The sequence below is a fragment of the Heloderma suspectum genome, chromosome 2 (genome assembly GCF_057233095.1).
Source record: "Heloderma suspectum isolate Gila_16-S chromosome 2, 16-S_ref, whole genome shotgun sequence".
Lineage (NCBI taxonomy): Eukaryota > Metazoa > Chordata > Lepidosauria > Squamata > Helodermatidae > Heloderma > Heloderma suspectum.
Window position 1 is genome coordinate 372,868,548 of NC_139459.1, and position 16,446 is coordinate 372,884,993.

Below are 16,446 nucleotides of genomic sequence, written 5' to 3' on the forward strand. Positions count from 1 at the left end.
TTTCCTTCTTTTGCTATCCTCCCTTTTTCTTCCTCAGAATACTGTAATGTTGGAAACTGAAGATTCCGATTATGTTGTTGGTATTGTTTATTTCATTTATAAAAATAAAAAAAAAGATTTTAAAAAATTGACTGACTATTCATACTGATAGGGTTGTTTTGGAAAAATTAATTGGCATGATTTTATTTATTTATTTATTTAAAATATTTATATCCTGCCCTACATCAGGAAGATCTCATTAAGATTGTACCATCAAGCATTATAAACCTTGTATAGAAGTATTTAACTGATTTAGTGCAGTTTTGTCAGGTTTCGAACACCGAGAGTGTTTACAGGGCATGGTCTGAAGGCACATGAGGCAGCCCCCTTGCTGAAGCTAAGCAGGTCTGGGTCTGGTCAGTGCTTGGAGGGGAGCCCACCTGGGAACCACATGTAGCAACGTTGAGTTCCATGATGGGAGAAAGGCAGGATAGAAACGTAATAAATAAACCAACAGAATACACCATTCCAGTGGTGGGCAGGACCAAAGCAAAGGGGGCAGGGTCAAAACATGGAACATACAAGCATATTGCAGCTTAAACTCTTCGTGCCAGTAACTGAGCCTAAGGAGGGGCATTTCTCCCTTTTAGAATGGGGAAGAAACTGCACAAGAGCTGGGAAACTACCAAATGATTGGGGCTGGGGGGAAGGGGGTAGGTCCATGGGAAGGGGGTGGAGCCATCTGGGGAACTGAGGAGGGCCAGATTTGGCCTCCAGGAGGGCTGGATTTGGTCCCTGGGCCTGCGGTCCCCTACCCCGGTTATAGGGCTTCAGTCCTGGCACTTACCTCGCCACTGAATTCTTCACACTCCTCTGCCTCTTTGCCATAACACTGGGTACTGGAATAATAATATGGGCGACAAACACGAATGTTGATCAGCCCGGGGACAGGCTTCCCATAGGTATACCTGTAGCCAGAAGGAGCCATGCCATTGATTGAAAGAAATGTCGGATATGGAGGAAAGATAGATGGGTGTCAAGTTCCTATGTCCTCTCCCTCCGCAATCAACACGCTCCAGGAAACAAAGCTTTAAGCTACACTTCTTTATTAGTTAGCAACTTGCTTCTTTACAAATGCAGATTCTAGGAAACTCTCAGACTGCAGTGAAACAGCTAATCCACACATCTATGAATATAAATAGAGGAGATGGAAGTGAAAGTTAGAGAAGTTGCCGGCAGTCTGGGCATGAACGTCTCGGCCAGACTTGCTTTGCAGGGGTGGCCCTCCACGAGTGGCCAACCTGGCAGAGCACCTGAGCCCTGCCCCTCACTTTTCCCACTTCGCTCTGTGATGGACCCTAGCGTCCCTCAAGTCATGCCCCTTGCCCTCCTCCTCCTCTCCCTCTGAAACTTGAGTTCTGACGGTGGAGGAATGGGGGAGCCGTTCAGGCTGGGCCATCGGTGTGCCAAGGTCTTGGGAAGAAAGTCTCTCTGTATGTGGGCTCACCGGGGAGGGTGCCTCCCTCGGTTCGGACTGCTCTCATACTGATTCTGAATCTGAGCTGCCAGACATCTCGACACGCTCAGATTCATTCCTGACAATGGGAATGAGTCTGGTTGTCTGCTCGTGAATGTTTTCATCACTGCTCATGGTTCAGATCTCGGGAAAGGTGATTTCATAGGGATGTAGGAATCTGTCTTCTACAGCGCCAGGTTAGAATGTTGGAATCCAATGAGTTTGGACTTTAATGAATTTGACCGGCAAGTTCTGCAGCAGACTGGATTTTCCCCAGTTGGGTGGCTTCTGTGGACTTGAGGACTGTTTTTCTAACCTTCTTGCATTTTGCACAAAATCAGTAATACAAAAATACACAAATTAAAAAACCCAGCCAAAATACACATCTTCCCCATTGGCTAAAGTGCAAAATTTGTGCATTCACAAGTGCGAATTTGCACAAATTTGGAAACTAAAAAATGAATTCAGTCAATGAGCAGACAATGGAATGAAAGGCACCTGATGATCCACAAACTGTGGGTGGGATGGATTTTACCCAATCAGCACATCTCTAGCGCCAGGCTACTTCAGCCTTTCCCAGCTGGGGGCCCTCCAGGTGTTTTGGACTACAGTTCCTCACCATTGGCCATGATGGCTGGGGCTGATGGGAGCTGAGGTCCAAAATATCTGGAGGGCTCCAGGATGGGAAAGGCTGGGTAATTTGTTCATTAGCCCAGTATGGGCTCCTCTGCCTGGATGTGTCTCTCCAGCTTCTCTAGCCTAGGAGTTCCCCTCAGCTTCTTCTGTGGGGGTGTTGAACCTCAGGCTTGGAGGCCAAATCCAGCTTGCCTGGGGTCCCAGTCCAGGCCTCTGTGGGATCCCAGATGCCCACACCCCCTCCCTCACACCACCAAGGGTTTCCCGCTGCCCCCGACCCACAACTGTTTGCTGGTTTCCCAGCTTTTGTGCAGCTTCTTCCCCATTCCAACAGGCTGAAATGCCTGTCCTGAGGCTTAGTTACTGGCAGGAAGACCTTTAAGCTGAAATATGCTGGTAGTTTTTGGCAGTGTTGCCCTGCCCCTTTGACCTCCTGCCCTGCCAAGAACTGGACTGTGGCCCTGAGAGCTCCTCTGAATTTGAATTCAGCCCTGGGCTGAAAGAAGTTAAACATCACTGTTCTACTGAGATCCTTTTAGCTGGAGATGCTGAAAATAAAAAAAGGTGGGGCCAATGTTCTAAAAATAGTAACTAAGCCTTAAGCTATTTCAACTTTTTAGAATGGGAAGAAACTGAAGAAATCACTAAACAATCCACAGTTGGGGGAAAGGGTGTGTGACCTTCTGGGGAACCCCGAAGGGCTTGGCTTGGAATGCTGGGTAGGCCAGATTTGGCCCATGACCCTCAGGTTCAGGACTCTTGCCTTTAATTTATGTATTTTTTTGCCACTGAGAAGAATGTTTTGGTGTGCATTTTTAAATGCACACAATTTATTTTGGGTATGCAACCCCACCCCAGCCCAAAACTAAGCACAAGCCCCAGAAATGTTTACATTTCATTAGTGGAAAGCCTTCTGGTGTGTTCAGGCTCTGGAGCTGCAAATTGGGTATTCTCACATAACAGAAAACCCAACCCTATGACTTTCTCACCTGTCCATACTCTGGGCAACTGCTGGGCACTTATACCACACAGGTACCACAGCCCAGCTGCATAGTGGGTTGGTAGAGATGGGATGTGTCAGGATTGGAACTGAGCCCATAGAGCCCCAAAGCAGCTCTGATTCTGAGGAAGAGCTACAGCCCATGGGAGAGGAGCCCGCTCGTCTCTCAGAGGCACAGCTGCAGGGAGAGGCCCCCCCTGCTCGCATTCCTGAGAGAGATAGTGACCCTGGCAGCGAAAGAGCGGGAGAGCGGTTGTTGCTAGATGCAAGGTGCCAGCACAGAAAGAGGCGCGAGGTGGAGGACACTGAGAGGAGGCGCTCAGCCCGCTTGGTGCTACGGGAACGGCTGCATCCCGATGCTCACGGGTAAGGGCGGGAGCCTCCCCTCCTAGCCCATAAGTTTCAGAGCTTTTCCTGCCCTTCTCCAAACGGGGACCAACTGCGTACATGGAGCTTAGGTTACTCTGCTATGATACACTATGCAGTTCCTTGCTTAGTTGCTGGCAATTGGCATCTGAAAGAGTCATTAGGTTGTAAAGGAATAAAGCCTTGGAAAGAATCCCTTTTGTCTGCGTCTTGTTTTGGCAACTGGAGGGGACTTTAAGAGGCAGTTAGGGCGCTCCTGACAGGATGGGAGAAAGAGAGGAGTGGTGAGATTAGTTGGTCTCACCAAAGCTCCTGGGTTCCTGGTTCAGAAGGTGAAGAAGAGAAACTCACTTACACTCCACAGACCGTCACTTCTAGTTCCACAGTCATAATCGTTATGATCTTGGGTGCCTTCACCAAAACCTGAAATTTGGGCAATACTACAAGGAGAAAAGAAATAACAGCATAGAGTGACAGAAAGCAGCCACACAGGTATTAACAACCCATGTAAACCATCCAGAGAGCCTAAAAATAATTTTCTACAAATAAAACAGGCAATTCTAACCATATTCTTCCATATCAAAGGTGTGTGCCACATTCTTCCCAGAAGCTTTCTGTACCACGACTTTGTAGGTGCCTTGGGTGGCCTCTGATGCCAGAGGAAAGGAGAGCTGGGTGAGGCCCAGCTGAAGCTCCACATCTTCCCACTGGAACAAGCGGTTCCTCTGAGGGTCCTAGATGGGGCGAGATAACAGGGCACCAGGCACTCATGTTAAAATCAGGCACAGAGCAGAGCTGATGGGGTCCCAGATACTGTGGTGTTCTATAACCCCAAATGAGACTCTAATATAAGAGCATATAAGAGTCAGAGATGTCAGACAAATCCGCAATGGAATCAGAAGAGTTCAGATTTTTATGAATTCAACCCATGGATTCTGCAGTGAACCGGCTTTTCCCCAGTCGGGTGGATTTCATGGACTTGCAGACCGTTTTTCTACCTTTCTGGAATTTTGTGCAAATTTAGTAATAGAAAAATATGCAACTTTTTAAAAAGCTGGTTGAAAAGGCACATTTCCCCACAGGCTAAATCGTGAAAATGCACATTTGGTGGGGATTTGCGCATTTGGTGGGGACTTGCTCATTTTTGCAAATTTGGGGGGGATTTGCATGAATGCAAATTTGCACGAGTATGAATTTGTGCAGATTCAGAAACTGAAAAAAATCTGATTCCATCAATGAGTGGACGACAGAACTAAAGGGGCCTGACAACCTGCAAACCGCAGACAGAATGAAGTTTACACAATCCATACCTACCTAATTGTGTGTGTGTGTGTGTGTGTGTGTGTATATGTATGTATATGTATTTGGGAGTATATGGGACTTGTATACTGTATCGTATATAGCATATATAAGACTCCAGTATAAAGAAATGCATACATTAGATTGGGGTCTTCACATGTTCAGCGCTGACCACTGACCATAGCAGGGGTGCAGAACCTCAGGTTGGTGAGCCCAATCCGGCCCCCTCGGGCTCTCAGTCTGGCCCCCCAGTGTCCCTAGATAGCAACAGTCCTTTCCCCTGGCCCCACCCCTTTTACCCTGACCACTGATCATTTGCCAGTTTCCCAGCTTTTGTGCAGTTTTCTCCCCATGCCAAAAGGTTGAAATGCCTCTCCTAAGGCTTAGTTACTGGCACTAACAGCTTTGAACTAGAAAGTGGTGGTAAATGCCTTTTGGCTCCACCCCCTTTGCTTTTGGCCCTGCCCACCACTGGAGTGTTGCTCCTGAGAGCACTTGGGGCCTTGGGCTGAAAGAGGTTCAACAGCCCTGACTGAAGTAATGCGTACAAATAATGCATACTTTTACTTTACTATTGCATTCATTTCCCACCTTTCTTCCATCATGGAACTCAGGGTGGCTACATGGGATTTCCAGGTGGTCTCCCCTCCAAAGTACCAATGAGACCTGGACCTGCTTAGCTACAGCAAGGTGGCTGCCTCATGTGCCTTTGGACCATGCCCTTTAGAAAAATGCGCACAGAAATATGTACGAACTTGTGTGTGTGTGTGTGTGTGTGTGTGTGTGTGTGTGTGGTGGGATAGGGGTAAGGGAAAGCCCACAATCTGAGGTGGACCTGAGTCAAAATGCGCTTGGGGGTGGAAAAAAGAATATCTCAACAAGATTGATCTTGCCAGAGTCACGCATCTGTCATGCACAGCACCATCTGTGTAGCTGCACTAAGCATAATTAGGGATGCATGAGAATTTTGTTGGTTTGCAAATGATGTAAATGTATCCCGTTCGCAACCCCAAATGCAGACAGGAATGCATTCTCCTGGACATTTTTTAATTTTCCCAGGCTTGCAAATGCACACTTCTGGAAATGCTTACATGAACATATGTACACTTGCATGCTTGTGCATGTGCAGACTTGTGCAAATCTCCCCCAAATTGACATTTTGCCTGTGGGGGAAAATGCACATTCTTGGTCAGGAAAAATGTGCATTTTAAAAAATGTGTACTTTTACAATTGGAAAAAAATGTGCAGTTTAAAAATGTACATTTTCCCAATCAAAAATTACAAATTTTTCCTGATGAGAAAAAACAGAAAAGAAAGAAAGACGCTCCCGTTTGGGAATGCAGACAAGGTGAAACGAGCTTTGGGGAAGAATTCAGAGAATTTAATGAACTTGAACGTTGCACATTCACCCATCCCTATAATATTGCAATGAGGCGCATTGCGCCCCTGCTTTAAAGAGATCACAAATAATCCAGCTGGTCTCTCCACTTTATCTTTTCCAGTGACCGTGGCACTAAAAGCAATGACTGAAATGGAGACCTGAGTTGCAAGGGTCCTATCCAAGACTTGGATTAGTCATTTCTAAATCAGCTTAATACATACATGGCTCAATTTCGGGGTGGAGTGGGGTATAGAAATGCCTCTTTATGTCCTTTCTAAGACTGTCGCACATGACACGTACAGCACAACCGTAAGCGCGTGAACCCAAACGTACACCTCACTGAGTGAAACGCAACCCGCTGCCAAGTAGGATTGTAGCCTGGTTAACATTTAAACCTCTTCCTTGCTGTCCTTTCTGGTGCCTCGTATCACAAGCTTGTTTGCTCTAGGTAATCGCCTGATTAGAATTGCTAGAGTGAACCGCCCAACGCACCGGAAGCCTATCCGAGGGCCAGAGTAAAGTGTATGCCATGAGATTGCAGACTCTGGTTGTGGGGAGGGGGACAGAGTGCTGAGGGGGGCACATGAGAAGTATGATGGAGATGGACAGACAGAATGGAAGGCACCTGCTGGGAAGGGGCCTATTGCCTGGAAATTGCTGCAACCTGCCCAATAGCTTATTTCCCATTAGAGTTGGAACCTGTCGCTTACCATCAGGGCTACAGTCCTCAGTGATTCCCCATGTGCCCACCTTGGCCTGGAGCTACAGATGCCTGTACAATCATGCATGCCAGGGGTGCGGCACACTCCAACCTGCGCTGCCCCTTGGCATTCCTCCAGGGGGTGGGGCTTAGGCTCCGAGCCCCACCCTCTGCAGGAAACTCCTCGGAGGGCATCTACATGGCTATCTCTGATCTGATAATGGTGATAACAGTGGGGATTCCCCTGATGGCGTGTGTCAGGGTGGAAACTGAGCCGATAGAACCCCAGAGCAGTTCCAATTCTGAGGAGGATCAGCAATCCATAGGAGAGAAGCCAGCTCATCCCTCACAGGCACAGCAGCTGGCAGAGATTCCTCCTGCCAGCATTCCTGAGATAGATAGTGATCCTAGTAGTGAGAAAGTAGACGCTCGACGCAGACGCAGGGAGCAACGAGCGATGGAGGGTGCGGAAAGGAGGCGTAGCGCCCGTCTGGCACGCAAGCAACGGCCGCCTCCCATGGACCCAAGGGAAAAAGGGAGGATCTCTCCCTAGCCCATAAGTTCAGGGTCTTCAAGTGACTCTCCTTCAAATGGGGATCAACTGCCTACTCGGAGCATAGGCTACTCTGCTGTTCCTTGCTTAGTCGTTGGTGATTAGCATCTGAAAGAGTCATTAAGTTGTAAAAGGATTAAAGCCTTGAAAAGAATCCTTTCGTCTGTGTCTTGAGTTGGCTATTGGAGTCTACTGAAAGAGGCCGCTAGGGTGCTCCTGGCAGCGTGTGCCAGTAGTAGAACCCCCAGGGATGCCCGGCAATGGCTGGCACTCTTTCCCCCACATGGGTGAGTGTCGCCGTCTCTCATAGCAAGAGTAATGGAATTTACTGCCAAATGTTTACTGTCCCTCCCTGGTGGGGAGGAAGAAGGGCTGGAAGAAGATGGTGGCAACAAGAGAGAGAAAGAGAGAGAGAGAGAGAGAGAGAGGCAGAAGAAGAGAGAGTGAAAAAGAGAGAGAAGAGTGTGGCAACAAGAGAGAGAGAGAGAGAGAAGGGGTGATATAGCGAGAGGGGGTGGTATAAAGAGAAAGAGAGAGAAGGGGTGGCAGAAAAAGAGACAGAGGGGGATGGCAGAAAAAGAGAGAGAAGGGGTGAGATAGTGAGAGAGGATGGTATAAAGAGAGAGAAGGGGTGGCATAGAGATAGGGGTGGTATAAAGAGAGAGAGAAGGGGTGTCAGAAAAAGAGAGAGAAAGGAGTGGCATAGAGTGAGGCTGTGGCTAAAGAGAGCGAGAGAGCGAGAGCGAGCGAGAGAGAGAGAGAGACAGCAACAGAGAGAGAGAGAGAGAAATGTATGATAGAAAACCTACCTTTGGTTTTGCTCCTGACCACCACTGGCTTCAACCCCCACCTATAACAACATTCTCCAAAGACTCTTGGCAAACATGGGTTCCCCACCTCAGCTCGACATACTTACCTAGTCTGCAGATTGCAGATTGCCATCTTGCAGCAACCTGGAAGCGGGCCTTCTCCGTGGTGGCACCTGCCTTCTGGAATGACCAACTGTAGTATGCTTTAGGCACCAATTAAAAACCCATCTCTTCACCCAGGCCTTCCCTGAATACGTGTACTGCCCATTATGGTGTTTAATGTTTTTATTAATGTTCTTTGTAAATCTTTTAGCCCTCATTATATATTTCAATTGTATTTTAATGTATATTACAATGTATTATAATGTATTTTCTTGTAATCTGCTTAGAGATTTTAAAATATGGTCAGGGGTATAGAAATCTAATAAATAAATAAATGGTCCTGTGGAATTCAATGGATCTTATTTCACTCTAAGTAGACACATCTAGGATTGCACCTGTAAAGAATTAAAAGCATCACAAGCATAGCCAAGAGAAGCATTTGGTTTTTGAGCATTGCTGTTTTCACTAGTTCTCTTGGCACCATATTGCCTTCTAGAATAATTGACAATTCAGGGAAAAGTCACGGCTGACCTGAGAAGTGAAAAATTCAAATAGCACCCCGCACTCCACTAACACAGGGAAATTCAATTCAGTGGTGAAGACACAGAAAAACTTCCTCTGCGTTGTGCCACCTATGGGCCAAATTTCCCACTCAGCCACATTGAATTAATATTGGCTGTGCTTCCACTTAATTTTTTATTGGGGGGGCAGTTACATGTTCACCCTGAACCCTTGAATAGTTAGAATGGGGTTGTGGGGAGATCCTCACTTAATTCCTCCAGCTGGGATAAGTGTTTTTCTTTTCTTTTCTTTTTTTGTTCAGGTTTCTAGCCCCTAGTGTGTAGGATGTGGGGTTGGTGAGAGAACTCCTTAATCTTTTAGAACTCTTTCACATGGAGCTTTTATCCTGCTATTGAGATTGCTCAATCATGGAAGTTTGTGGGCCCTTTTCATGACGTCGTTAACCTCCAGGGCACATCCAGAGGTATTTCCTGGTTATTCCATCTCAAAAAGATCCGGAACCAATGAACGATATAAGTCAGGTTGGTATGCTAGAAAAACAGCCACTAGGTGGTGCTGTTTCATGGAGTTCCATGGAACGCTGAAAATTAAAAGCTTCCCTCGCAGCGATCACATGGTCGCCATCTGGGAGCCCACGATAAACACGGAAAGGCTCCAGAACGGGAGGACTGCGGGGGGTTTCTTTAGTGTAAGGGCAGCCTTAGATTCGGAAGGTTTAAAAAAAGAAGCTTGCCTCACTATGTTGCTCTTGATACTGCTATTATATATTGTTGTTCTGAGTGATGATTGATTTGCTGTGTTTTATTGTACTGTTATTCTATCTTTTGTTGTATTAACAATTTGTTCACTGCCTTGGGGGCCTATGGGCCAAAATGCGGTATATAAACCGCAACAACAACAAAACCACCAACAACAATATAATGGTGCCTCAAATTTGCTGCCTGAGGTAACTGCCTTGCTTTGCTTTATAGAAAAGCCCCTGGACAAAGTGCAGAGAAACAGGTGACTTGCAGGTAACACTTCTCAGGCTCTCCGTCTCAGACCGAAAAAGGAAACCTCAGGAGATCTGGGTGACACATTTGCTTGAGTCTGATGTTGCTGCTGGGGAAGGAAATCTCTAATATGGAGAGGCTGTGTGGTGTAGTGGTTAGAGTCTTGGATTGGGACTCAGGAGATCTGTGTTCTAGTCCCCCTGCGGCCATGAAGCTCACTGGGTGACTTTGGGCTGACACTCAGCCTAACCCTGACCCTCAGCCTAACCTACTTCACAGGGTGGTTGTGAGGATAAAATGGAGAGGGGGCGGATCATGGACTTCGCCTTGGGCTCCTTGGAGGGAAGGCAGGATATAAATGGAGGAAATAAAACAAATAAATACGTAATTAACAGGGTTGGCTCCAGGATCTGCCTTCTGTGGGATTCCCCCTCTCCCCACACACCACACAGCTCACTCCGTTGAGAAGGGTCTCCCAACTCTCTGTGTAGCATTTCCAGGTGGCTGGAGGGGCTGCCGTGGGGAGCAGGGGGCAGGGAAGTCCACTTCAACCAGCGCGGCTGATCCGCATTCAGGCTGGACCCAACCCCAGCAAAGGTACTTTGCCTGTGTGTTGAGCAGCCGCCCTGTCACCGTGGGTGAGAGGTGGAGCGGGAAGGGGGGTTACTCACGTACCTGGATGTAAACCAAAGGAAACTGTGGAGACAAAAAACAGGTGGGGGGGGAGATCAAAGACAGCAATGGATGATAAACGTGAGCAACTTGAAGGCGGACTCCCGGCCATGCACGCCCAGTGGCGCCCAGTTCCATGTGACGCGATCCCATGCCACGGAGGCAGGGATGCCGTGAGGGTCCGCGGGGTGAGGGTGGGATCTGACGGACTCCCCTCACCCGCCCCCCAGACCCCGCTCGCCGACCTGCAGGGCTCTCACAGACCCACTCAGTGAGCGCTTGGCAGCTGCCCCCCCTCCTAGCAGCCGCCATCGTGTGCAACGTCGGGTGCTTGGCGGCCCTAAAGGGCCCGTTTACGCAACATTGCTGGCGTGAATGCCTGTAATGTTGTGTAAATGGGCCTTTTACGGCTGCCAATTATGCAGCGCTACCTACCCGGAAGTGGCCAAGCTGCCGTCACTGTGCACAATGGCGGCTTGCTTGGACGGCGGGTGGCCCCACGGCTTTGCCGGGCGCTCGTCAGGCCGCCATGAAGCTTGTGCGGCGCCGTCCGTCCCTATTCAGAGGAGTGTGCGTGACTGACAGGGCCAATGGAGTGGGTCTTTCCTACGGACACCCCCCCCCCCCCACGGCTGGAAGGTCATAAGCCTGTTGGAGACTGACTCTGTATTAGAATTTATTAGCATGGCATTTCTTACCGAAGCTGGCAGGAGCATGAGAATCTAAGGGCGCAATCCTATGCAGGTTGAGTGTGCAATCCTATGCATGTTTAGACAGAAAAAAAGTCCTACAGCGCCCAGCATGCCCCAGCCAGCCATGCTAGCAGGGGCATGCTGGGAGTTGTAGGACTTTTTTTCTGTGTAAACACGCATAGGGTTGCGCCCTTACAGAGAGAGAAAAAAGCCCTCCAGCTCCCAGCAGCCCTCCAGCCAGCCAGTCTGGGAGGGGCATGCTGGGAGCTGTAGGACTTTTTTTCTGTGTAAACACGCATAGGATCACACCGCAAGCGTATCCGTTTGGAAATCTCAGGAGGAATAGTTTTGGGGAGGCGATGTGTAAAGTGCACAAAGGAAGGGGAAGCATGGAAAAAGCTACATCTATGAGGTACAGAGCTCATCGATATAAGCACTGTGTTTTGCCCATTGTGCTGCATGACATTTGCAGGGAAAGTAAAATGCGAAACTTGGTTGAACTGCACCAGTCAGGGCAAAATCACTCCCGCCGTATTGCAGCTTATCACTGATTCCACTGTAAAGACCCAGAAATAGCAACCAGTCACACGCTCTTCGGGCAAGGTTTTACACCCACGCAGGCCCCAGAGTTGGCAGGGACTGGAAAAACAACAACTGCAGCCCAAGGGATGGCTGGATGAGTTGTTCCGGAGACCACTGTGGCACGAGAATGAAACTTACCTTCTCATTCAAGGGCTGGAAACCTTCATCCAGAGAGACGATGCGGAACTGAACTGGGAAAGGAAGAGGAGGAAGCGTTGTGATGTGACTTTTAAGCATTGTAATGTGACTTTTGCAGCTATGCATGTTATGGCTTTCCATGCAGAAGCTCCGAGGTTCAGTCCTTCATATTTCCATTAGTAAAATAGGAGTTCAAAAGGACACCGAGAGCTGATGGCCTAGGAAGGCGGGGAATTCTGATGTGGCAATTCTTCAGAGCACAGCTGCTATCTCTCTACTAGGGATGGCTGTTGCGGGTCCAAAATAGTTGGGGACCCCTGGGTCAGGGTGCTGGACTGGGACTCGGGAGACCTGGGTTCTAGTTCCCACTCGGCCATGCAGCTCACTGGATGCCTTTGGGCCAGTCAATGACTCTCAGCCTAACCTACCTCGCAGGGCTGTTGTGAGGATACAATGGAAAGGAGGAGGGCCATGTAAGCCACCTTGGGTTCTTTGTAAGAGGAAAAAAGGCAGGATATAAATCTAAGAAATAAATAAATGAATGAATAAATAAGGAGCAAGGGGCTCCAGACTGTATGAAAAGTATTCTGCAGGATTTGCCAAAAATTCCTTCCCCGTTGGAGCCACTCGCTTACCCTTCTGTCCTGGCTTATACAGCGGTTTGTCTGTCTGGATGAAGACCAGGCTTTCCGGGTTCTTGACCAGCACCGTTTTCCAGCTTCTGAACTCCAGCGTTGGCCCTTTCACCACCACGTTGAGAAACACCTTTAATGACCCTGAAATGCTGCTCCATCTGGGAAGCTGGAGAAGGAAAATAAAAAGGGGAAGGCAGGAGCCTTAAGAATCTTTCTGGTCATGTGCAGCTGCTAACCAGCCCCCAGTGGTGACCTTCTAATCATGGCAAATGGGAGTGGCTGGGGCAATCCTCGAAATCTTTCGCCAAGGCATGGGGCAATCACATTTCCCCTGCCCCCAAAATACTGTTGCGGAGAAAATGTGACACCTCCCGGATGCCCAGACAAATCGGGCCACAGCCAGGCTGTTCCACATGAAGCCCTACTTTGACCCCCCACTGATGTTTTTAGAATAATTGATTGATTGATTGATTTAAAATATTTCTTGGCCACTTTTCAGGGCAGAAGCCCTCCCAAGGCGGCTTACAACAATAAAATACATAAAAAACAATTAAAATATTAAAAGTGATAAAAATATAAAAACAATTAAAACAACAATAAAACCAGCAAGATGTTAGCAGCAGCAACAGTAGCAGTCATATCAGTAGAAGGCCATGGTAAAATAGTATCTTTTCAAGGCCTTCTTAAAAGTCTGCAATGATGGAGCATGGCGGACCTCCGATGGCAGCTTGTTCCAAAGGTGTGGGGCCACTGCAGAGAAGGCCCTCTGCTTTTAACTTGATTTGCCTACCTAAAAAGTTTTTTAAAAAACAAAAACGAAAACAGCAACAAGCTTTTAACTTGATTTGCCCCACCTCAGACATTTTCAGAATAAGCTTTTAAGGCTGCAATCCTATATCCTTTTACCCGGGAGTGAGCCCCGTTGACCTCAATGGGACTTACTTCTGAATAGACATGTACAGGAATGCAGTGTGACTTGATTGGTTCACCTAAGATGTTTTCAAAGCAAGGTTTTAACTTTGTGACCCCACCATTCCCTTTCAAAGAATGAGAGTTTAAAAAAAGAGAGGAACATTTCTGCTTTTTAAAAAAATGTGTAGAAGTTAGTGCCTCCCCCCACCCCAATTGATAATATACCAAATTCCACCAGTTAAAGCCAGTTATCACAGATTTTCCAGTCAGCTGATATGCCAAAAACTTTGCCTGCCAGTGGAAGGTCATAGAGATGGGGCTAACTGGGCCTCCCTTGGCAAGGAGTTCCACAGTTTGGGAGAAGCCACCAAGAAGGCCCTGTCTCGAGTTCCCACCAAATGTGTTTCAGATATTGGTGGGACAGAAAGAAGGACCTGCCCCGAGGATCATAAAACACAGGCAGGCTTGTATGGGAGAATGATCATTCATTATGATTCGGGATTACTTTGCTGAGTTGCTTCAGCTGCGTTATGTGGCAATGTTGGTTTTGCCTGGCAAAATACCCGGTAACCTTGGCTGGGATTAAAAACCAGTGGAGGCCGGTGGCTCCAATTGGTTAGGATTAGAAACCTCGGTTAGGATTAGATTAGGATTGTGATTAGGATTAGAACTAGGAATAGTATAGGTTTAGAAAAATAGATGGAAACCTAGTTAGGATTGATTAGGATTGGTTGGGATTAGAAACCTGGATAGAGTTAGGGTTGAACCCTACCCCCACAATAGGTTCAGCACCTCGGATAGCTCCTTTAGAGTTCTGGCTGGTTCTGACTGAAACCCAGAGCAGATTCACCGCTCCACCGAAATCGGAGCCACCAGCCTCCACTGTTACAAACCAAAATGGCGCCTGAGCGCTCTCACCAGGAATGGGATGCACTCGAAGACATCCTTCTCTGACACCACGTCCCTGATCAGGCTCTTGTTCTTTCCTTCGTATTCCAGAGTGACGCTCAGGGTCACCGACTCGTTCAGGTGGCTCAGCTGGACGCAGATCTTCTGAGAGGTCTCGGTGCGGATCAAGAAGGGCACCAGCACCACGTATTGCCTGGGAGAGGGGAAAGGGGTCCAGTCAGAGGGCTGGGGGGCTCTGTGATCTTGGCTGTGGTTCGCTACAGGTGGCTACAACCACCCACAGACGCCGCCATGTCTGCCTGGCTTCTCCGAGCACTGAGCAGTTCCAGGGCACAGGTTTGCTTCCCTCTGAAAGGAGGTCACCAGAAGCATGTGGTCCTTCTGTGATATTTTGAGTTTATTTACAAATAGTGAGACTGAACATAAGTGGAGGTGTCGCATAACCTCTGCAACGAGGTCTGCTGTTCCACGGTGGCATAGTGGCATATTTGGCAGCTGCGCATGTCCCCATAACAAGCCCCCAAGGAGAAATCCAAAATGTCAGGCAGCTGTGTTAGAGCGAACCACCTCTAACAGTTTTCATCTCCACCCGGAGCAGATCTTTTGTAAAGCTCGCGGGCCTAAGTTGCCCGTTCAAGGCCAAGCCGCCCCCAAATAGGGATGGACGCCCTGTGTAAAATCCGCTCCGTCTGTGTTCCGCGGATTGTCGGGCACTTTTTGTTCCATCGTCCGCTCGTAGACAGATGTGAATGTGTGTGTTTTTCGTCATGCGGAAAAATACATAAATAATTACGTCAGAGGTTGTATTGGCCCCAGGGGCGTAGCCAAGCCATTTATAGTGTTAGAGGAGCCTAGAGATCCATAATGCTTGCTTAAGTTCATTGTTGGTGCCATTCCCATGCTAGTATGCCTCTGAGCATGTGCAGATGAGTCAAAAGGCTGATAACAGCCTTCTTGGTGCATTCCTTGCTAATGAGGAGAGTCTTTATCTCTGATGCGCCTGGGAAGCAGAGTATGTTTACAGGTGGCTGTGTGAGAACCAAGTGCTGTTAGTTTATGCTGAGAATGAATGCTGGGGATGCGTGCTGCTGAAATGCTGCTTATTGCTAACCTGTGGAGTATAAGACCCATTGTACCCAGTGGCTCATGGTTCAGAGAAGCTGTCTGATCCAACCACTGGGTATGCCTGTGTGCTGAAAGTTGCCCAGTAAAGTACTCCTTGTAAGTAAACCTTTGAGTCTGATGTATCATTGTCTTGGCACCTCTAACCTAAGAGTTCAATGCCCGTGGCTGGGGCGGCACAGAGGTTTCGTAAGTATTTACATAATTTACCTTTGTACGTAACATTTAGTGTATTATCCCCCCCATTCCATTCAACTTTTCCTCTGCAGAAACTTGTGTATTTTCCTACGAATAAATAAATATGCATACATTTTGGGAGAGTAAAGAAAACATCCGAAAGTCCACGGACCCCACGCGGCCTGGGGGGGTCGCTCTGCAGCGGATTCCGCAGGTCGGATTCTTAGAAATCCGGGCTCATTTTAGTTTGTCTCGAATTTCTCCAGCATCCCCACCCCCAAATAATTTGCATTTGGAATATATTATTGTTGAGAAAGTCCACCCCTCACGCCCCACCCCCCAGCTACTGTGTGGATTGCAGCTAAGCTCAGGGGGATCAGGAAGCCTCAAGGTGTGTGTGTAGCAGATGACGTCAGTGTCCCGTCTTATCAAAAAGTTCAGGCGTTGCTTTCCTGCGGGCTCTGGCTCCATTACACCACCGTGTCAGGAATGCCCCTGGTGCCTACCGAATTCTCCAATAGCCAAAATCAACACTCAGACAAAAGGGCTGCTTTCCAAGGCTTTAATTCCACTTATCCTAGTGAGGCATACAGATGCTAATTGCTTGAGACTCAGAGAAACTACAAAGGAACAGCCATCTGGGGGTTTCTAAGGGTTAGAATGTCAGTTGATCTCCGTTTGGGAAAAACGCGGCAATTCTCTGAACTTAAGGGGTGGGAGGGGAAGATCTCCCCCTCTCCCGTGATGCTTCT

General features: G+C 48.1%; 1 protein-coding gene across 1 annotated transcript in view; it reads right to left on the minus strand.

Annotated features, from left to right (window-relative positions):
- Positions 1-16,446, minus strand: part of LOC146356135 (alpha-2-macroglobulin-like) — an 84,808-nt gene that overhangs the window by 67,126 nt on the left and 1,236 nt on the right. Inside the window, exons 2-8 of the mRNA XM_084831866.1 lie at positions 14,405-14,588; positions 12,575-12,740; positions 11,940-11,992; positions 10,531-10,551; positions 4,063-4,231; positions 3,853-3,937; positions 827-947 (exon numbers count right to left, since the gene is read on the minus strand). Coding sequence (XP_084687992.1) covers positions 827-947; positions 3,853-3,937; positions 4,063-4,231; positions 10,531-10,551; positions 11,940-11,992; positions 12,575-12,740; positions 14,405-14,588 — 799 coding nt within the window. The remainder of the gene's footprint in view (positions 1-826; positions 948-3,852; positions 3,938-4,062; positions 4,232-10,530; positions 10,552-11,939; positions 11,993-12,574; positions 12,741-14,404; positions 14,589-16,446) is intronic.